The 23945-nt window shown below is 45.4% G+C and overlaps 1 protein-coding gene across 6 annotated transcripts in view; it reads right to left on the bottom strand.

Annotated features, from left to right (window-relative positions):
- ELAVL2 (ELAV like RNA binding protein 2) overlaps window positions 1–23945 on the bottom strand; it is a 657021-nt gene that overhangs the window by 333333 nt on the left and 299743 nt on the right. For 4 of the 6 annotated variants that reach the window (XM_078676701.1, XM_078676703.1, XM_078676700.1 and 1 more), the window contains one exon: window positions 14254–14497. In XM_078676701.1, the coding sequence (XP_078532827.1) occupies window positions 14254–14497 (244 nt within the window). The remainder of the gene's footprint in view (window positions 1–14253; window positions 14498–23945) is intronic. The other 2 variants (XM_078676704.1, XM_078676702.1) reach the window with 1 other exon arrangement.

Raw genomic sequence — 23945 nt, forward strand, 5'->3', positions numbered from 1 at the left:
TTCCATACAAATTCGATAATAGGTATGGTGTGGACTTGTTTATAAGGTTGGTTTTTAAAATCATAGAGAAAACAGTCTTCCTGTCGCTGAGCTCTCGGTAATTTAAAGCAGTCCGCCGCTTTATTCATCAAAACATGGAAGCTAGCGATGTCAACCGGAGGTGAATCACCGGCGTCTGCCTGCTGAGGAGAGGGAGTCTGCATTCGATAATCATCGAACTCCGCCATATTTGGGTCCTGGTCCTCATCAGTATCCGGGGGTACTTCCCCTTCCTCTCTGTCCGACTCCGCCTCATCTTCCGCAACTTGTTGCGAATTTGTGGGGATAGCAGGACGGGGCCGTTCTGGTTGAGCAGCCTGCTCTGAAGAGTGCTGAAGGTGAGTAGGCCCTGGTGTCTCAGATGTAGCATGGCCTGGTGTACTCTGAGGTGTCGGAGGAAATCTTCTATTGTAATCGTCCAGCATATGCTGGAGGTTAGAAAATAAAGATACCGGAAATGTTGCCATAGGCACTTGTACATATTGTTCCTCTTGTTGGTCAACGTCCTCCTCATTCTCAGAACTCGTGTCCTGAAGTTTAATAATCAAGTCCGATGGACTATGAGCATCACCAAGGACATCGTCCCCAATAGATTCAGTCTCGTGGCCAGTAGCCATCATTGGTGAGGGTGGCTGGAGAGTAGGAGGTGGCAATTGGAGAGTAGACTCCTTGCAACTGTCCATAGAAGGCAAAGGCACTAGGGGCATAGTGGCGAAAGAACCCATTCCTGGCGTGGAACCTGTGTGTTCCTGTCGTGATCCTGAAGGTAAAGACAAAACTGCCGTTGACGTAGCTGTTGCCGTCGACGAGCCAGTTGTTCCTACGGCAGCCGTCGACGATGTAGCTGTCAGAGACGGTGCCTTCTTAAAAGTAGTCGTCGATGACTAGCGTTTTGCTTCAGTCGTCGACGGTGCCGTCGTCGACGGTATCTTCGTCGACGGATCCTTGGATGTCATCTTCTTCGTCGACGAAGCCTTCGTTGACGGTGAGTCGTCGACGAGCTGGTCGACGGAGCTTTCAGCATCGACGGGACCTTCGTCGACGTGGAACTCGTCGTCGGAATCTTCAACGTCGACTATTATTTCTTCGTCGACGGCAGTTTCTTCGCCGACGAGACAATCGGGATCGTCGACGAGACTGAGGAGATTGAAGCTCTCGTCGACGTGCAAGACGTCGACGAAACAATCGTCGGCGACGAGGAAGCAGACGTCGTCGTCACTGAAGTCGTCGACGAAGACACCACAGCCAACCTCGTCGATGGAGTGGTCGTCGACGAGCCCGTCGACGACCGCGGTGTAATAAGTGTAACAACACTTAAAGAGGCTGGAAATGACGCCTGAGAGCCAGGTCTCGTGGGCGTAGACACAGAAGCCACAGGGGCAGTAGGTTTTACTTGTGCCACAGTCAAGGCCAACTTTTTCTTCTTCAAAAAAGAAGAAGGTAACTCCTGAACACTGCCACGCTTAGAAGCAACAGTAGAACAGCCTGACTGGAAACTCTCTGCGTCTGATAAAACTTCCTCTTTATCCCGAAGGCGCTTCAACCACAGAAGAAGACGGCCTCCCCTGTCTCTGAGAGTCTTTGCTGGAAAAGCTCTACAAAATTTACAGTCAGCCACCTTGTGTTCTGGATATAAACAGTAAATACACTTTTGGTGGGGATCCTTTTCAAACAAACGTAGCTTCCCACAGGAAGAGCAAGGTCTAAACAAAGACTTCTTACTTGACATCTTGGAGAAAAACAACTGAAGAATAGAATATGAAGAAAACTGAGCAGAGCTCAGGGAGACTCCCTTCACACGACGTGCGGTAGAAAATCTGAGGGCTTGAGCTTCTGAGGAGAAGGTTCTAGAGGGTGCTTGAGCCTGATTGGCTGCAGTTTGGACTAACATAATGACACTATGTTACAAATGAGTTTTTTCTCTTATAATGCATTCCTATGGAGGAACCATTGTAGAGGTTTTTTCAGTGTGTATTATCTCTAGGTTATTATGTATTATGTTATTACATATATATATATTAGCATTATTACTATTTTTATGTACCGTGGGACTCCCACTTCGACGACGGGGAATATTCAAGCATGTGAATCTATGAAAGACACCCCTAATACTGGAGAAAAGGAGATTTTGACTAAACGGAAGTTTAGGGCCTAGAAATAAAGCACCAAAGAAGAAGCGCTCCTTTCCAAAAGCATTAGGAGCCTCAAATCCTTCTAGTGTTCCCAAGAATACCATTTTAGACACTTCATTACAAAAATGCAAGCTACTTTATCATTGCTATCTTCAAAAACTTTTTTTAAAAATTGCAACAAATCGGCTTCTGGAATATTGCTTGAGTCATGATCACAGTGTAGAAAACAATGGTGAATATGGATAGGTAAATTATACATCCAGTTTTTGGTAGTCTACAAGCCGGACAAAATTCATGTACTCATCGAAATCTAGCGAAGCATAGCACCTAGGTAACAATTTTAGCAAAGCTTTCAACAAGATAGTTGAAAACAAAATGTTACAGAACATGTTGCTTACCATCAGCAACAGGTTCTGCATCAGTTTGTGCCCCAGGTTGGGTCAAAACCAGCTTCTTAAATTAACAGCTGACTATGTTACAACAGGTGCATATAAAAAAAATAAGTATCGACAAAGCCAAAAAAGTACAGCTATTGTCAACTGCAGGCTCAATTAAGAAACCAACATGATGTCCAAGCTGACTTATGTAAAGTCATAGTGTAGCACTCCTTAATAGGTCTAGAATGTCTAAAGCACATTCATTCGTAAAACCCTAGAGACCAGTGGCTGAAATAAACAAGTGCAACTTTACGACTTTTCATTGGCAACTAACAAATCAGTCTATATACAATAGGCACTTAAAATCAGGAACCCTAGAAAAATCAGTCCAATCTCTAGAAGGAACAATGTATTGCTCAGGACCTAGATAAGATGTGTGATATGACCGGTTTGAGAACCAGATTATTTTAGCTTCTTAAACACATTTCTGTGGATAGTCAACATGTACTGGTGAATGTAATGATGCTTCCCAGACGAATAATCATAAAAGGCATTCTTCAGAAAACAAGAATACATGCTCATATAGAATGCTTACCAGTACACCTGCACACACCCATTAGTGTTAATAAATTTGAGGGAGGAATACGTTTGGATACAGAGGTAAACACATCCCTGTGCCACTAATACAATTGTTAGGAGAATCCGGCGGGCTGGCTGGCATCTGAAAGCACCAGTGAGACATGAATAGTAAATGTGTATATCTAGTCTAACTTCTCTGATGGCCTTTGCGTACATGATGGCAGAAAGATCACAATGTGACACGGTGATGAACAGAGCCAACCAGGGCATACCCCACTAATCAAAGATAGCTTTGCATCTACGAGGCAGAGACACCACTTGCGATACACCAGCTGATGTCTGGTCTGCTCATGCATTAAAAAAAAAGTATATAGATGGTTGGCTGCCAAAAGCAGTTCCACTGGTCCAGTCACAGACATAGTAGGCCCTATTGCCACAGTATCCAATACCCCATTTCATCTTGCTTGTTGCAATACAACATGGCAGTTGTGCTGTCCATGGGGACGTGCACCAGTATCCCCTTGAAGGATGGCAGAAGGGTTTGAGACTGAAAGATGGCCCAAATCTCCAAAATGTGGAGCTGGCTCTCTGCAGGATTCCAAAACTTCTGATCTCCATTTTCCCCTGATGACAGCCCCCTCTGCCTCGACCTGTCTAATGCCAGGAAACCTAAATGGGATCACGGCCACCTCCTGTGGCACTCTCAAAGGAACACAGCAAGGAAGAGAGCAGTACTGGGGTCTGACATGACATGCACACCACATCTTCTCCACGCAGCTAGGAGAGGAAGGATGATAGGTGCCTCTGCACGGTGTACCTCCGGATGACAGACTGTCCCTTCCCAGATTGGTGGGCATCCCTTTAGTGTAGGTTTACTAGCACCAAGACCTGTAAGATTCACTCTGGTGCTTCTAGTACATGGTTAACTTTTTACTATTAACTATTTGTTTTCCTAGGTCTTTCTGGATCCTTAGCCCAGACAGATGCCCTCGACCAATATAGGCAAAAAAAGAATAGGGTTGAAACATGTTGGCGATTAGACTATTGTCCGGTCATTGTGCTGATTTCATGGCATAGTTTTTTATGCAACAGAGATCTACACTAATAAAAACCCAGTTACCTTTCAGTATTTTGTCTGGATTCCCCCGATTTTGTCCAGGAAATTATCTTATTTAAGAACTCCCTCCATCTAATTTAATAAGTTGAGTCCGCCCTGGTGGTTTTGTCCTACTAGGGTGGGTAGAGGTTGCCTATGATGAAGCAAGTCACATTATGAGAGTGAGGCTTCTACTTCCAATAAGTTGTCTTTCTTCGCCCCTTGGGCTTAGCCCTATCCAAGCCAGAATCTTGGCAATTTAGGTATCAGTGAGTTGTACCATAACACAGAAAAATGACGTTTTAGAAATCATACCTTTGTTTTTGGTCTGTACTACCCCTCTCCTTTTGTGTTTTCAGCCATCTGACAGTACCCACAGACCTATATGTGCTATGCAGGCAAATGATGGCTAGGTTTTGAGGTAAAACGATGGCAAGGGTTTCGCAGAACAGGTAGGCAGGTGTTTGTGTATTATTATCAAACACTGTATGCAGCCAATAAGGTCCCACAGCCTGGCTGATAACCCAGTACCTGGGGTCCGAACAACAGCTATCACTCTCAGCCACCCAAACTATGGCCTTAAATACAGACCTGGGAGCGCAAGAAATCAAGATAGCCATAGATCAACTGCCAGGAGGAAGGTCACCCGGAATAGACTGTTCCCCCTCAAATTCTATGCCACTTTCAGGTCCTGATTGGCGACCAGACTGCACACTATGTACAAGGGAGCTATTCAATATGAGGAAATCCCTGCATCCATAAGGGAAGTTGTCCTGCCAAAACACATCTGGGATCCCATGGATGTGTCCTGTACCACAGACTTATCTCTGCTCCCGACCGAATATAAAATATAGGGTAAAGCAACCACAAATCAATTTCTCCCTCGCCTATCGGGCCAAGTACACCCAAGACCAGTGTGCGTTCACCTTGGGCTTGGGCTGGAAACACCCATGTCTTCACCGGCTGCACCGTATTATGGACATGAGGGGTTGTGACCAGCCCACCCCATAATCGGTCTCCCTAGACATAGAAAATGCCTTTGACACGCCTATGGTCTTCCCTTTTTTTCAGTGCTGTAGACTTTGGGAATAATGGGGACCATCTATTAATGGATGGACCTGCTGTACACACCACCACTTGCCAGGGTTACGCACATGGAGGATTTAATCCAACAAATGGAGATTGCAAAGAGGCACCAGGCAGGGCTGTCCCTTAATCTATCCATACTGGCTCTGGAACAATTATCGTGTATTCTGCGCGACAAGGGCCCAGAGTGGGGGATCAAGTTGGAACAGTTACAATGCAGGGGCATGGCATGCAGATGATGCATTGCTGTTCCTTAGGGATCCGGAGGCCAGTATCTGCACTGGGACACTTAGCTAAGTGAGTTTGGGGGCGGGGGCTGTCTGGCTTACAGGTGAATTGGAACAAGCCTGTTTGTTCCTGCTGTGCACCATGCTGTTATAGGAATGGTCGCCATTCCTGGGCGGCCCTCTGGCATGAGAACCCATCACCTTTAGAATATAGTGGTGCAGATCTACCACACAGATCGAGCTCTCAAGGAAGGTAACTTAGACAAATGTATTTCTCATATGAGAAATCCAATTCCCTTTTAGCTTCGTATCCCCTTGTTTTCCTTCTGAGGGTGCCAATAATAAAGATGATCGTTCTCTTTGCTACTATACTATTGCCCCCGTACCCGGTCAGGGTTGTTTTTCAGGGAATTGAGGCCCCTATTCTCTCGACCGATTTGGGGACACCAGAGACGGCTCTTCATCAGAAAAGCAAAGAATCCCTTTGATATAGGTTGCATGGGTGCTTCAATCCAGATTATCTACTATATAGCAGCTCTCACTGGTCTGGCTGGCATACTGGTTGGGGGTAGACACTGACTCAGAAAGACAGGATCTTGTAGGAATAGCTAGACTTAGAACATACTGCAAGCCTTGTATTGCAGAACCAGACAGAGTTGCCTCATATCCTAGAGCACTGAACTATAAAAGTATTCTGGAGAATAAACTGTAAGGAAGCAGGTTTAGTTTATTAGTCAATTAAAACCATAAACAAAATCACACGGTTAAAAAGTACATAACGAAAAAAAAGTAAAATGGATGTAAAATGAGTAGGTCATACAGCTAGTACAACCTCGACTGTTCACGCTACATACCCTTTGCTTTCTTCAACTTTCCTTCCTAGAAATTATAGCTGGGATACCAACACCAATTTATGTTAGCTAAAAAGTGACTAAACCGGAATGGTTCTTTACCCTGATGTCCACACAGATAACTAAAGTGTACCTATTGTAAATTAATATATATAATTAAAATGCCTATAAGTGGGGCTAAGAGAAGTATGAATACAGTGGCAGATGGACTGATACCCGCTATTAAAAAAAGTATACAAAGATTCACATAATTGAAAATACAGAAATAGATAAAGTAGTTATCTGAGTCTAACGGGATAGGGAACTACTAGTTTCAGTCCCTAGCCGTCCTGCACAGTTACTGCGCGTGCTCTGTTAACATTAAAGGTTTCAGAGTTATTACAACTTAGGAACTAACTAAGCAGGTACAAGACTACCATACTCCAGGCAACTACCGATATGTGTTGCCTGTCACAGCGCATGTGGCGGATATACATACCACAATAGCCTGGGGCAAGGCGGGAATAGCTGCCATGGGAGTTTTATACAACAAAGGGGAATTACGGGCCTTCGAAACTCTGCATAATGCTTATGAGATACATGGTAGGCAGTTCCTACTGTAAAGCGCACTGAGGAAAGCAATTGTTGACACGTGGGGAGTGGGAACATAGGAACCAGATATAGTGATGCCCTATCCACATTATTAACGCAAGGGGTATATATGACTGCGGTCACCAGTAAGCACAGGGCGCTAATCCCATTGTTTCAGGCCCCCAACTGACCTATAAAAACCAAGTGAGAACACAGGATGGATAGAAACCTCACTAACAAAGAGTGGGATAAGATTAGCATACACGAAAGGAATTAAAGGGAGCCATTGCTTTCAATACACCCAACCTAACTACTTACACTGCATGTATTTGTCCCCAGCCCAACTAGCCAAAATCTATCTGGGACTTCCTTTGGAGTGTCCTAGATGCCATGGAGAGAGAGACGCTTATGTGGCCTAGGACTGTCCCCACATATAAACTTACTGGATATCCTTGACAGATTTTTTTTATGGAATTGACGGGCAGACAGCTGCACATGACAATTACCGTGTGCCTATTGGGAAGATTCACGCAGCCAAATGAGCCAACCGCCTTGATTGCTTGACCTTGCCCTACTTTTGGGCAAGCAAAACATTGCAATGAGCTGGAAGGCCACCACAGCCTAACAAATCGCGAAATGGCTGCAGGAACTGTAAAAATGGTGTGTTGCGTAAATAAATGCTATGTCCTGCTTCCATCTTCAGTTAGGCAAGGGACTGCAGCTCACAGAATGGGACACTCTCCTGTTGGCTTTACAGGCTAAATCGGGTGATAGACCGATGTGAATCATGGGCCATGACACAGTAGGATTACTGTACACCTATATTATAGGACACAGCTCACTACATGGTCTCAGGAAAACAGGCTCATAGCCAGAGTCCACAAGAACACTGAGGACAAGTTTCACAGAAGCAACATGAACGTGTATGAGGAAATCTTGCATAGCTGCATGTTGGAAGGGGAACGGAGTTGTATAAGGGGGGTTGAAATTTACCAGAGATCGGATGGGTGTCAGTAATGTTATATACTGGGATGTTATGCACTTAAGGTTGCTGGGGTTTTTAACAGTTCTTTCAATGCATAACTCGATGACTTATTTGGATGTACTGTGCCAGACTGCTGTGATAGCATTGCACCTCTGAGTTGCTGTTCGATGTCCATATAATGTGCACTAACAAAAATGCAAGAGTTATGCCAAAAAAATTACAGTTCCCTTGCTCCCAACAGCAACAGTAGTACAGGCCATCACTCCTCTTCTCCTTGATTATGGGAACTCCGTCAGATTCCCTGCAGCTCTCCCTCACAATCTCTAGGTAGTTCGGAATGCAGGAGTATGCAGAATAGCCCCTGTTTTCAACATTTAACTAGCGGAAAGATCTTTAATTGCTTGCCAGTTTTAAAGCACTGTTTTCAAAGCACTCCGTCTTCGCCTTCAAGCTTTTACCCTTAGCCACCCTTCCTACCTTAGAAAGAAGATTCAGCCCCATCAGCCTAATCACGGTTTATGATCATCCTCGAATATCCTTACTCTTCATCGCTTCTGAAGCATTTAACTCTGGGACGCTATTTCTCCTTTTCTCACAGCCAAACACTGGAACTTTCTACATATCAACACTTGCAATATCACAAATCCTTTCTGCAAAAATGTTAGAGCCATGTGCAACCTGCCTACATATTATTTCCCCCCTTTAGAGCCTTGACCCAGCGTTTTTCCCTCCTAACTTCAGGATGCCTTTTGATGTAGCACATATGCTTTATAAAACGGTTTTATTCTTTCATAGTGCCAAATGGTACCTGAACGTGATCCAAGCCAGGTACAAGCTTAGACCAGATGAGTTTGTACTCTGACTATAGCTACATATTTTTTTATACAGAAGTACACACAAGCAAGGGGATTTCTGCGAATACATACCAAACACTGAATGTTTGCTTAACAGGAAATGTTTCCCAATAGTATGGAAGTAGGTGTCAAAACAGAAAAGGTGCACCATGTTACATGGTTTCTGGTATCTCGCTACTTTCAGTAAATTAAGGGCTGCCATGACTGAAATAGTCTCTGCAGTACTATTCTCTCCGTGGTAAGAATGCATGGCCTAAGATGAAAGCACTGCCTCAAATTTTAAGTTCTACTCTCCAGGCAAATTGGATGCCCGTGTAGCAATTTCAGAGTTCCACAAGTCATACAGCTGTATTTTACATAAATGAAATCCCCCAAAACTGTCCCATGATTTAACAAATAAAGGGCATTTCCGCTACTCCACACAGACATTACAGTATTTGCTTCAAGAATAACCCCTTCAGAAGGGTATTTTGGAGGTTAAGTGCATAGAAACTAGCAGAGGTTATTGAGGAAATAGAACTAGGGTTTAGTGATCACCAGTGTTGCTATTTCCCTTCACTGACTGTTCCCATGCAGTGTTTCTCCACCCTCATTGATCTTAAAGACACCATTTAAAAGCAAAGCTCATTGTGTCTGGTTTTGTAATCACATGCACTTAACAGAGGATGCAGATCCTAGTGTGTTCCCCTGTTCTAGGCAAATCCAGTTTGATCAAAACAGAGGAGGAACGTACATTTCGCGCCCAAAGACTTGGTCAAGGCTGCGCATCATAAACAAAGATGGGTTACCTGCCCATTGCCTGCATTTCTTTTTGATGTTCTGCTAGGGAGGCAAGAGCCCAACAATGGCGCACTCTGGATTCCAATCCACAACCAGAGGACAGCAGTGTGTGGTTACAATGGGTCACCTGACTATTCCTTCCGATCATGACTGGCTCAAACCCCAAACACACCCACCAAAAGTAAGGTTTGAACCAAACTATAAATCCAAGTAGCCAGATGACTGGAAGCGTACTTCCAAAGTTGTAGACTTTTAGTCCTTATCATGACTCAAAGTATATTTTTACTATAATGTGGTTTCGATTTAGCTAAAAAGTCTACGCCATGAAGTGCTTTATACAAGTATTATTCCAACATAGCTTAGAAGCAAATTCCTCTGGATGATGCACCAGGTATGTTATATTCGAAAGAACAGTACACATGTAGGATTGTACCAGAGGCTGAAGCGTGTTTGTCTCCTCTCAAGAGGATAGTAAAATACCGTAGGGCGGTGGAATAAAAATTGTGCTGCTGCACCTTTGTGGAGAGACCAGGAGACTACCTTGTGTGTGACCAAGCCTCAGTTCATAACAGAGAATGGAGGCAACTGAGAATGAAAGCGAGTCAACCCCGGCCATGCCACCCCCGGCCATGCCAGACCTGTGTGAGGGCTTGTCTCCCCATTAGCCATTCTGAGTGTGACTTACCGCTGGATGAGAAAAGGTGTTCCAGCACCTGCTGCTGCATAGGTGACTGTCCGCAAAAAAAACTGACCCAAGGCATGAGGCTCTGGTATCTCTGTGGTGCTTGTGAAAACATTCGCAAGACATCAATTCAACGTGAGCTCTTGTCCGTCCCTTGATTCATTCGCATTTGTAACACCTTAAAATGGCACCGATCCGAGTGAGAAATGTGCTCGTCTCACTACCCACCACCCATCCCCCCTCTAAAAAATAAAGCCTTCATTCTACCAATCTGCAACAACTAACTTCACGAACTGTAGTGAAGATAACTAGCCACTGCTGCCAAAGAATGCACAAGCAGCAAAGTTTCCCAGCCAGTACAGTAATGTAAATTGCAGTGTCCCATTGACAGAAATAATCAAGGTATCAGATGACTGTGCCCACATAAAAACCTTTTGGCTGCACGTATTAAGGATGTCCCAACAGAGCTCTGGACAATATACGCAGGTCCCAAGAAATACAATTAGAGAATAAATGACTTGGGGAGTCTATGCCATTGAACTGGCCGATTTACGAAGCATTTCATTAGTTCACATTTCTTTTTCAAAAGCACTGCTTAACAATATACTTAGTCATACAGGTTCTAGCAGAACTAGATAACCTGTACAATATCCCCCATAAAAGGTTAAGTCCCAGCTACTGGACCCCGCTGCATCCAGGAACTGAGAGCCCTATAAAGAGGTGTTTAGCAATTCAATGAGTTTTAAGTAGTATCTGGCTCCACTGGTTCCAGAGCAGTAATTATCAAGAGATTGCTTAATTGTCTTAGAGTCCCACAGGTTTGGAAGACCTTGCCTGATAATGGTGGCCCAAGTGGAAATGGCCCGAATCCCAAAGTAAGAATGCACAGTGCGTAAAACAAAGATTTACTCTTGAGTGCTTACAAAAGTACAGAAAGAGTAGACTCGGGGTTATGCTACAGACGGCTAGGAAGAAAGTTATTTTCAGAGGAAGAATATAGAATAAATAACTCGCAAGAGGTAACTCAAGGGACAAGAAAAGCAAACAAAAACTCCATGAAGACAAAAAGGTTAACACTGCAGAACTTAAGGAGCTTTAGTTTGCACAAGAAGTGAGCAGTGCACCTTAGAATAGCATTCTAGATCGACCCTTAATTTGTATTCCTTTCCCTGGCACAATTTGCTCATCTCAGATAGTTTGTGGATACTATTGCACATCAAAGGGAATGGCGAGGAGTGTGAATACTTAGTCAAGTTTTGGAACATGCCAATTTATTTGCACGACATGTTTCAAAGGCAGTTCAACATCCCTCACACCCAATATTTCATGTTTCTACAATTACGATCTATTTTATGCAGATCAGCACCTGGAAAGTGCGGTATGAACGCCAATATTTCTAGTTAGTGCTCTGTATGGGTCTATTACAGGGTTGGCCTAACGGCTAAGGCGCTCGACCTCGGACCTGGGGAACTTGGTTCGAGTCTCGGTAACGACGCCAAAAACCCCCTGTGATTCTGGGCAAATCACTTAATCTCCCCGTGCCTAAAATGAAAGTGTGTCCTCATGTAACGTAACTGGTGCTATGTAAAGCGCTCTGATAACTGATTCGGTTCTAGTTCGCGCTATATAAAACTCTGCAAAAAAAAAGAAAAAAACGTCAACAGGCGATCGGGGTAGACTTGCAGGTGGTAAATAATTTCAGTACCAAGGTGGTTAACGAAACCATGGTTTAATCATTTCCTCAATCCTGTATTTAGTTAATTACTGCTTATCTAAGACTTTAATAATAACACCCTTTTTTTGTTTTTTACATTCCTTGCAAAACAAACTGTCTAAACCACTGTTTTCCAAGCTGAGTGCCGCACACAGATTTTTGGTGGGTCCCAAAGTCTAAGCAATAAATAAAGGTGACTAAACTCTATTTATCTAGTCACGTTTGCTGGGCTTCAAAGATAGAGGTCAAATCATACACCATGTCTTCTGACAAACTGCTGCGTAAGTCAGAAATAAAAGTGGAGCGATTGATTTAAATATGGTCTAATTTTTCTAAAAAGTTTGGGAAGTACTGGTATAAACCTAGTGCAATTATATTCAAATACCCTACACTGAGACTAGTGCACATCGGCTGACTGCCCATCTCAAGTTAATTTTTATGCATAATATTTCTGCGAGACAGCTAGACCCACTTAAATTCGATTTGTGGTGATGGGCAGCACTTTGACAAATACACTGCAACCCAAATCCGCATTTGTAAGCAACCGCCTATGAGCAGTTTAGCTAATATGACAGAATAGAAGGATGAGGCCAGCTGTGGTCGATCAGTAGTTCTCTGAAGTTTTGAGCCACTAGAGTTCGATTCTAGGCAATAAACCAGCCTAATGGACTGGGCCCTTCCAAAGTGCAACCTGAACAATGAGACTTGCAGGTCTCTGGATGATACAATTTTGTGTTACATATTGGCCAATTCTCTTATCCTTAAGGTCAGCTGCAATAAGGTGCATTTCTTTCCATGCTCTGCTCGCTTTAGATTGTGTGTATTTAGACACCACACAATTTGATCCACTTTAATGGTTACGTGGAAACTATAAATGTCTTTAACCCCTTCGCTGCGGGGGTATTTCCGGGGGGAGGGGAGCGGGGGGCCGCGGCGCTGCGGTGCTACTGACGAGCCCAGCTCGTCATGAGTCACAGTGGAGCTGTGCTCATGACTAGCTGGGCACATCACGACTCCGCCCACCGATTGATTCCCCGCCTGTGCGGGTAAAAACAATCGGGCGTGGGCGGACCGCGGCGGTTATGACGAGCCCAGCTAGTCATGAGCACAGCTCCACTGTGACTCATGGAAGTGAAGTCATTTATTTTTTCAATTCAAAAGTTTCTATTTTTCTTCTGTGCTAATAAAAATGCATAGTTTGTTGAGTACAGAGTGTGTAAGAACATAGGAAGTATATGTCTAGGGGCTACATTTCCCTCAATTTTGTTCTAAAAATTGGTATTTTCAGCCAAATGTATGCCCCATTGGGCCACATTTTTAAATTGAAAAAAGCTATAAAATGTTACCTTGTATGGGAATCTTGTGAAAGTTCTCAAACAAAAGCTCAAAATCTGTTCCAGGGAGCCCTCATTTTCAGATATTCCACTTTTTGAGTATCAAAGAAAACTATTTGTTGCGTTATTCCTAATAAGACAATTAGAAAGCTGTGTTCCATAGCAGTGATTACCTGATAAAAACAAACGAGAAAGACACCATAGAACATATGCAATCCACAGAAGTGGGTACAAAGAAGGCACCAAAGCCTTCCTAAGCTCCAGACACCAGGAGACAAATAGACAACAGAATGGCAGGAACATTTGCGTAGGAAATTGCACCAAATGTGGAACACATACTGATTGGGTCCCTTCAAGTCTTTAATATATAACATGTTCGCAAGCCAAAAGCATCAATGCCACAATTTAATCTCTGTCCTGAAAGGACTCTTCACCAAATGCAAAAATCAGCATATTTTTTCACCTGAACACTGTACAAAACCAGGAATGTAGAAACCATGACCCAAAGCCCTCGGAACAAAAATTGCCTCATCTGCATAGGGAATGCATGCCACCGCAAAAAAACATTTGGTAACCATGGAGGAAAAATCGAATATCAAACAGTCCAAAGGAGGAAAGAGTTTTTAGAAAAAAATGTGAAAACATTGTGTCCCTAGGTCTCGTGTTGACAAAGCGGTAAAAAGTACAGAGAGGGCTCTTCGGACAAAATCTTTTTCTCTAGTAACTGCAATTCATTTTTTAAGGGCAGAATCTCTTTGTGAAGGGCAACTTGGGATGCCTCCACTTAGAATTAACAAATGACCTAATACCACAATAGAAAGTTGTAAACGAAGTATCATTTCGACAAGTATCACAAGATTGTAAAACAGTAACAATTTATTTCAATCACAGTATGAAATGCTATTTAAAAATATTAAAGCAACTACATCAGCCAAGAAATGACATACCTGTAATTTTATCCCGCACTAATTTGCAGGATTCAATTTCACCTATGCTGCCAAACAAACTCTTCAGCTCTTCCTGCGTCATGTTCTGCGGAAGATAGTTGACTATTAAATTGGTCTTGCTGTCCTCTGTGTTTCCAGAATCAACAGGTGATGAGCAATTGTTGTTTATGGGACTAGGACCGTTTGTTGTGTTATTGCAAGTTGGACCATTGGAAAGCTGTGTTTCCATAGCAGCAATTACCTGCTAAAGAATGAAAGAAAAACGCCTCAGAATAGATGAACAAAAAACAATCAATTCAACTTAAGCAAATCATCCAGAACTCATTAGCAGAAACGTGAGTGAAGCAAACACCTATAGTGCAGTTTGCAATTAGGTGTTAATCTCTTGTTAAATACGAAATGCAGCATTTTAATTATCTCGTCAGTTCTCTTTACTTGGCTAATATCCAAACCAAAAAACGGTTATTTAAATGTTATGAGCACTTAGAATGTTGGCACTCAGCTGTATACTCCCGATATTACAAAACAGAAGCTGGCAACAAAAAATAAGGTGTTGAGATTTAATAGCCATGCTTTCGCCCAGAATGCCCTTATTTAAACTAAAGTTCTGTGGTATGGGGAGAAAGGCCCCTACGGAAGGAAGGTCGGAGACAGTGGGTCACTTAAACTGGATCTTTATTTCTCGTTTACAGGGAGAGCCGGTCATCTCGTTACCCTGCCGCGGTCTGAATGGCCGCCGGCGCTCACGTCAATCCCGCAATGCCTTGCGGTGGGTCACATGAACGCTGGGAGGCTAGACCGCAACACTACACATCTTCCCCCTTAAAGGCAACAAAAACTGCGGACCACAGGTGTCGAGAGACAGAGAGAGAGAGAGAGAGAGACAGACAGAGAGCGAAACTACTAAATATTTCTGATGAGTTTCGGTAGCTTCACCGCACAGCCCTTGCGGGTGTGCGTTCCAATCCCTTGTTCTCTTCCTCCGCGGGATCAGTCTCGCCTCATGCCCTCCTCCTGGTCTCCACCGAGAGCGTTGGGTGTCACACAGAATGCCCCCTTCACTGCGTCCTGGCTGGGCGTACATCAAGTTGACTGTCTGGCCGATTGTCCTTCCACATTGGCTGCAGTTCCAACCTCTCTTCTGTTGCACATTCCCATCGCCTCGCTCCTTTGGGCTGTGGATGGTGCTGCCGCACCCGCGACCCTGTGGCTTTCTTCTAGATCGCTGTTCGTGGCCCACTGCAAGATCTTGTTGCACTTGGCCATCCTGGATTGTGACCAGACCTTGCCATCGCTCAACAAGGCGGAGCGGGTGTATACATCTACGACTCGCAAGGGCTCACTGAACTTGCTGTTTCCTTTTAGTCCTAGTTGCCCCTTTTTGACTCGGACCTGGTCGCCCTCCGCCAGTGAGGCTTCACACACGTTATTCAGCTTGTCATAATGTGCCTTATAGATGCTCTGTTCCTTCTCTATGTTGCTGCGGACGATGGCTGGGGACCACTTGCTTTGGAGTTGCATGGTCATCAGGCTGTGTTGTTTCTGGTGAAGGGTTCTCTGCCTCTGAGGATCTTAAACAGGCTGTAGCCTGTCAAGGTGGGTGTGATGCGGTAGGCCCATAACATGTTTCAGACTTCGGATTCCCAGTTCTTACAGGCGCTGATGGCTGCCTGGATCGAGCCCATTATCACCCGGTTAAATCGTTCCACTAGGCCGTTGCTTGCAGGGTGGTAGACCGGAATGCGCTTTGTCATGATTCCGTTGCAGTTGGTGAAGGGGAAGGCTGTCCACTTAGCAGACGTGAACTCGGGACCGTTGTTACTGGTGATTGACTTGGGAATGCCTTCCCTCAGAAAGATGTTGGTGAGGAAGGCGATGATGTTGTCGGAATCTACTGATTCGCTGATTTCGACTTCTGGCCACTTTGAGTAGCAGTCCACGGCTATGAGGAGGTGTTTGGGTATACTCCAGGTGTCTAGGACCGGGCCTACTATGTTGATGGATAAATCCTCCATGGGGTTGTTGGGAGTGGAGTACTCGCCCATGGGGGGGTCTCAGGGTGACGAGCAATTTGTCGGCACTGACGCAATGGTCGCATGCTCTCACGAACCTCTCCACTTGGATGTTCATGGCAGGCCACCAGTACAGCAGTTTCATTCGTCTTTTGGCTTTGACGATGCCCATATGGCCTCTGTGGTTGATGCGGTCATGGAGGGCCTTTGGGGGCACTACTTTGTTGCCCCGCAGCAGGAATATGAAGTCCTCGCCGATTGAGAGTTCTTCACGGACCTCCCAGTATTTTCTGAGGTTGCTTCTGATGTGCTTCTTCTCTGGCCAGCCCTCCGTGACGTACAACTTGACCTGAGAAAGTTCTGTATCCTGCGTGTAGGTTTCTGCCCAGTCCTGGGCCCTGATGGTGTGCTCGTGATCCGTCCAAGGCGACGCTGTAATCGTCCCAATCCGACGGAGTGACTGGTTCCTCCATGGCTGCTGACCTGATTAGGAAGTCCGCCATCCTGTTCTGCGGGCTAGGGAAGTACCCCACGTCGTAGACAAAGTCCAAGAGGCGCAGTGTCATTTTGGCGATGCGTGGGGTGGCTATGCGTTTTAGTCGCAAAGTTCCTGACAAACTTACTGTAGAACTCCCGCACCCCTAGGAAAGAGCGATCATCATCCTTGGTTTTGGGGGAGGGTGCGGACATGATGGCCTCCACGTTTGCAGATTTGGGGGCGATTCCCATGTTGCTAATTTCGGGCCCCAGATAGGTGAATATTCGGAGACCAATTTTGCATTTCTCTAGATCCTCAGTGAGGCCGTTGGCTGCGAGCATGTGTGGAACGGTGTGTAAAAGGTCATGTTCGGCTTTGGATTTCCCCATGACTAGGATGTCATCTTGAAAGTAGAGGACTCCGTGGACCCCTTGCAACAGCTTGTGCATGAGTTTATGAAAGACGGTAGCAGCGAATGCCAGCCCAAAAGGCAAGCGTCTGAAACGGTAGCATCCAAAAGGCGTGTTGAAGGATGTGAGTTCTCGGCATGACGGGTGGAGTGATACCCGATGGTAGGTGGCTTGGAGGTCGATGGTAGAGAGCCACTTGATACCTTTGGTCTGGGCTAGCAGATCGTTTATTTTGGACAAGGGAAACTTGTCCACAATGATGTTCTTGTTAAGTTCGCAAAGATCAATGCAAAGTCGTATCTTGCCGCTTTGCTTGCGCGCCACCACTAAGGGCGTGAGCCACTCAGCACATTCGATTGGTTCAATGATGATGCGTTCTTCTAATCATTTCAGTTCCAGCTGCACCGCCTCTCGGCAGTTGAACGGGTTATTTCTGACTTTGTGGGAGACTGCTATCGCTCCGTCTTTGAGCACAATCTTGTGGGAGAATTTGGACATCTTCCCAATTTGGTGGCGGAACACTGTGGGGGAACTCCGCTTGGAGCGAGGCAGGCGTGGATGTGTCTTCCATCTGGAGCACTTGTGTGTCACCACCTGAGTTGAGCTAGATGCCGAGCGACCCCTGGTCCGCCCATCCCAGGACCGATGGGCCTTTCTGCCCCACGTACAACTTCGCTGTCATGTGCCTGCCCTTGAATTCGAACAGGAGCTGCCGGAAGCCTACCATGGGAATCAGTTCCCCCGTGTATGTTACTGGATGGACATCCGTGGGGTTGAGATGGTCACCGCGTGAGCAAGACGTCCCAAATTTGCTTCTGGAGGATTGTGTATGGCGAACCGGAGTCAGCTACCATGGCGACGTGAACACCCCCGTTTACCAACTAACAGGAAGGCTTTTTGGTTGCGACACCCCCAATGCCCAGGATGTGGTCTTCGATGAAAAGAATGCGGTCTTGGTCGGAGAGATCTGGTCCCTTTTGATCATATGAGGTATCCTGGACGTACTTGGCGGCAGCGTTTGTGCCTCCGTCAGCAGACCTTGCCAAAATGTCCTGTGATGCCACAGAAAGAGCACTTGACGTGGAACGCTGAGCATTTCTTGTCATTTCAAATGTGAGCGTGGCTGCTGCATCGGTAACAGGTGTCTTGTTTGCCTTGAGGGGTGCGACCGGGGCATCGGCCTTTGGGCGTAGGTTGCCGGGTCGAGGCGGTGTCCGTCATGGCTTTTGAGGGTGGAACCTTCCGGTCGGTGATTGTGCACACTGTTGCTGGTGGTGCAGTCTTTCTTGGCCGCGAGGGCGCATCGTTTGGAGAGCTTCGCTCGTTTGACAATTGCGATGATCGCCGGAAGGGGTGCTTTCTCTACCTACCCAGAGCTTCTCTTGGACGCTCGAATGGTGGAGTGCATGATGATTTGGTCCCTGATGAGGTCATGTAGGGTGCAGAACTTGCAGTTAATGGCCAGTTTCTTGAGGGCTGCAACATAGTCCTCAACTGACTCAGATTCTGCCTGTTTCCATTGGAAGAAGTTGTAGAGGTCGATGGCGGTGCATATCGTTGGCTGGTAGTGGTTGTCTAGGTCCTCAAGGGCGTGTTGGAAGACAGTCGTTGGATGACGCCCTGGTCTTTTTCACCATTTGGTCATACACGTGCAAACCCTCCGGCCCCAGATTATGTCGAAGAATTTTCTTCCGCCGCATGCTGGAGAATTCCTCTATACCTTCGTCCTCCAACGCTGAGACGTAGTTCAGGAAATACCCCTTCCAGTCAGCCCATTTCATGGCTGTTTCCCCGGGCTTAGGCAGGACAGGCACCGGATTGGTTAAGGAAAAAGTTTGGGCGCACATGGTACGTGTGGTGTGGAATGAAGAGGATCCTCTGGGTGCACGTAGGACAGGATGGACTAACACCGGCTTGGAGGGGGGTGCAACTCTACCGTGGGCCGTCAGGACGCGTTGTGCTGAGGTGTGGAATGCGGGGAGCTGCCATGAGACCTCTCCTTGCGCTGGTAGGCAGGTTGCCAGGTGGCTTTGGCGGCAGTGACCAACCCTGGGCCCTTTGAGAGAGTGGACAGCGGGGCCCGGGGTCCTCCTGAAGCACAGAGCATGTGAGTAGCGCGCCAACGTACGTGCTGAGATTTACACGGTGCAGAGGGTGGCTCCACGTTTTCTAGGCCTGTTGGTTGCCCCTTTGTAGCACAGGGCTCGCAGTATTGACTGGTGGCTCCTAGTGTTGCAAGTACACAATTAATTTTCCAGAAGTTACCGTTATTGGTGGGACACAGAACCCCCCGGGGGGGGGGGGGGGGGGGGCGTTGATACTCCAGGCTCATGGGGGGGACAGCAACAAGATACCCCTGCACACAACAAAATTATATAATACAATGTGTCAGTGTGGACACTTGTACATTAGAAACAAAGCATGTGAATATACAAAAATTCATAAATGGTTAATGAGAGATATGGTGTTTATTCTTTAGAGAAATCCAGCCGACACATGTTTCGTCGCTTGTGGGATTGTCTTCCCGCGACTCCTCAGGGCTATAATGGATAACGATGTCACTAGGGAAGTCGAACCGCCGGTGATACTTCCGACCCGGCAGGGCCCAGGACTCTAAAGGGTGATGTAGAAATGCCGTATAAGGGAGATCATAAAACTGTAAATGTCAATCGTTGTATAGGCGGTAAGTAGATCTAAGCAAAAATGCTGGTATGAAATTCCTTCTTCATGAAAATCCTCAAGAACGTTAACAAAAAGGTCTGATTGGATTAATCAGACGGACTTTCAGCCAGATGATATCTAGAAGGCAAGCAGGTAACTGTTTGAGGAGGGCGCCATCTGAAAGTGTAAGAATGGAGATATGGGGTAGACACAAGTGCGTCCTAACTTGGAAATGAGTTAAGGGGAGCCGATAGCTCTGCCATTGAGCATGCCCTCTGGAATTTTAGTAAGAGACGAGTGCGTATTCCTCTATCCACACTTCTGTGTTCCGGGTACGGTTGTGTGGGACAGCAGCCTTGACCGTTCCGATCGCACCTTAGAGGGATCTGATCGGCAATCATAGCCCTACCTCGAATGCGTTAGGGCGCCATCCAGCGGTTGGAGGACCACACAGTCCTGACGCGTCCCCAAGAGAGCATGGCACAGTGTAAAAGTAAGAGCGCTTCTGCAGGCCCAGTTAAACAACCTGAAAAGGAAATCTTGATTATGGCAGAAAAATACAGCACATAGGCAACAAGGAAAGAATAACAGGCACATTGCCTGTATGTTTTTTTATGGCTTGGAGAAGCAGCGAAGAATAATGCAGATAGTCAATGATTGCCTCGGAATGTCCTGATTAGTTTTGTTGGAGTTAAAGGTCAACCAATCACCAATTGTCATGGGACTAGTGCTTTTTTCTGATGCTTTACATGACTTCCATTCATTAAAGTGAAGAAAGCATAATCCTCTCCTCCGGGTACCAACATAGAATACAGTTTAAGCATCACATACCTTTAGTAAGCACTACAGATCAACACTATGAATGCCCACTCGCATTATAAGGTTTACCCCAGGTCAGAATCAATACTTGAAGAGTCCCTTCTGCAACAAGCTACCTGTGCACAGATACAAGTTACACAAGACCGTGGTCTAACGCACAGCCCTCACATTCATGTGTTCACGTGCAATCAGCCAGAACATCCTACATAAACTGGGCAGCAGCAGCCTCATCTTAAAAGATAGACACCGGGGACTAGCACCAGTAGGCCATTTTCTGTGAATGTATTACAAGACAGGCTCCAGTAGAGATTCACATTAAAAGAACAAGCAAGAAAAAGCGAAAAATCCAGGGGAATAAATGGGCAAATTCCATTTGCTACAAATGGAATCTGAAAAATGTCCTGCTCGTCAAATACTGAGTCTTGTATGCAAAAGATGCATGCACCCAGATGAAAATTCTTGAAGCCCAGGAGATTGAGGCATCACTTTTTTTTGGAGAAGTTTTATATAGAGCAAACTGTAACCGAAGGTATCAAAGCACTTTACATGAGCACCAGCTGCGCTACAGATGGACAAATTCATTTTGCTAGGCATGGGGAGATTAAGCGACTTGCCCACAATCACTGGATGTTGAGCACCCCTGCCGAGAATCTAACCCATTTCCCCAGCTTCAAGGTTGACCACTATAGCCGTTAGGCTGCATTGTGTTGATCCCCTCAAACAGTGACCCGTCTTGGATCAACCATGAATTTACACAGCTTCACCAGAGCGTAGTAATTTTTCAAGCCACTTAAAGTCCAAGACAACCACACACAGTCTTGTTCTTCGGTTTCATGTCAATAAGCTGCCACCTTTCTTTCACCCTAGCTAGGTAGCCACATACTGAGTCTACATGCACATTCACAGATTCTTCAACTCTGCTTCAAAAGGTGAGAAAGGTCTGAATTGCAAACTATTTTAACTCTGCACGATTTTTAGTACTCTATTTTCAGTCAAGAAAATACAGAATCTACTTATCAGGTTTACCCATTTTTTCACCAGTGACTGAAAATTCCTTGCATCTTATCTTAATGTATTCACCTAGTGCACACATACTGCACACATATTCTCAGGAGCTTTGCCACCAAGGTTGCCGTGGTACTTGCTTACAGCAACAAGGTCAACTTTGTGGGTCAGATTTAGGCCATAGTGTTGCTCAGTCACAGCTCTCACAGACTGCAGCCTTATGTTTTCTTGCTCTCATGATCATTCATTTTGATTCCTTATAGTGATCATTTTTTCTTTACCTAAAAAGGGTATTCGGGGAATGCAGGAAGATGCAACTTTAAATTAGAGGTGAAGCTGGCCAAAATAAGATAGTGGAAAGACTAGGTCAGAAGAGGACTGGGGTTTTTACTTTTCAATCTCAGCTGATTGCAACATTAAAGGCAACCAATAATGAGCTGTTGCCAGTGATACCTGAATAACGAGTTACTTACCTTCGGTAACGATGTATCTGGTAGTCTAGCCGCAGATTCCTTAACTTAGAATATCCCAAGGCATCAGACTGGATCTGGAAAACTTTCCGCAGCAACACCTCTGCGCTCGGCACGGATGTCGTCCACAGACAGTCAGTGGAGCCATATATGCCCCTCCTGTCGCGCTGACGTCAGTTTTCGTCTGAGAAATTTTTAAGCGCCACAACGCGGAGCCAACACCAAAAAATTGTTAGAATATGAGAACAGTGTGCAAAAATGATGAAAGGCCATGGAAAGGTGAAAAACAGCACCATAAAGTAAAGTGTCAGGGACTGTATATTGCAAACTAGTAAAGTAAAAGAGCAGAGCACCGCTCTGGGAAGCAAGCTCGCAGAAATGAAGGCCAACCACCCTTGCAGTTAATGAAGATGTAAACATCATGGCAGACAAAGTCTGCAACCTTAATGATTAACTGTGAAGGACAGCAAATCCAGAACACAGGAGCCAGGACAATTGACCAGAAGACGTCACCAGAAAGACGTTGCATCCCCAAGAAGAGACCTATAAATTGTGGCAGAGCCAACAGACTTCAAACCAATAGAGCACAGGAGTGGTAAGAGACCCCAAGACGATAGAAAATAGGAGAGCGGGGGGTGGGAAAAAACACAAATAGAACCCACACTGTACAACCCAGAGCCTAGGGTTGGAAAGGATACATGACATGAGCATACCGCCCAATTATGAGCCTGGGCAGAGTAGAGCTATGCAAACCGAATGAAGTATCAGCTTCCTGTGTGAAGTGAGAGTCATCCTGCAGAAGGATCAAGCCACCCGGAGGGAGGCAGGCGTAGAAAGCCCAACCTGAAAAGGTCCTCGCAGAACGGGGAGGACAGGCGGGCGTTAAGAAATCTGCAGCTAGATTATGTCTCTACCAGATACATCAGATGAACAAAAGTTACTTACCTGTAAACTGTGGTTCTCCAGTATTGGTGTCTTTCATAGATTCACATGCTTGAATATCCCCCGTCGTCGAAGTGGGAGTCCCAAGGTACATAAAATAGCAGTCATATATGCATGTATACATGAAAATTATAATAAATAAAAAATATACATACATATAATGCAATAAATTGTAAATTCTAAAAGTACCATAGAACATAATAGGCCTATTGAAAAGCCTAAGGGAGAACTCACTTTAGTAGCTTATCAGTGTCATTATGTGTTGGTCCACATTCCAGCCAATCAGGCTGTAGCCTCCTCTAGAACCTTCTCCTCAGAAGCCCAAGTCCTCAGATTTTCGTAGCACAAGTAAGTAAAAGTGCCTGAGGAGAAGAGAGCCTCTGAGGGGAGGATCGCATGTGAATCTATGAAAGACACCAATACTGGAGAACCACAGTTTACAGGTAAGTAACTTTTGTTCTTCTCCAGTATTAGGGGTGTCTTTCATAGATTCACATGCTTGAATAGAGTAGAAAGCCGTAGATCATCACAAAAGTCATAAAGGTGATACATCAAGCAAAGAAGGTAAACATATTTAGACAATATGCAACAAATACCAAACATTATTAATAAAAAACCTTTATGACTGGAGGCGGGTAGCAACAGAGGCTCACCTTTATTGGAAAAAATTCCGCAGCACCGCTTGACCCACTGCCGCATCCGCGGCGTCTGTTGATTGCAGGCAGTAGTGCTTAGTGAAAGTATGGCTGCTCAACCAAGTAGCAGCTCTGCAGATCTGTCGTAGGGGTACCCCTGCAAAAAGGGCAGCCTAAGTAGACATTGCTCTAGTCGAATGAGCACGAACTGGAGCAGAAAGGGGCTTTCCAGCCCGTTGGTGGCAGAAGGATATGGTAGA

The sequence above is a fragment of the Lissotriton helveticus genome, chromosome 2_1 (assembly GCF_964261635.1).
Source record: "Lissotriton helveticus chromosome 2_1, aLisHel1.1, whole genome shotgun sequence".
Classification (NCBI taxonomy): Eukaryota; Metazoa; Chordata; class Amphibia; order Caudata; family Salamandridae; genus Lissotriton; species Lissotriton helveticus.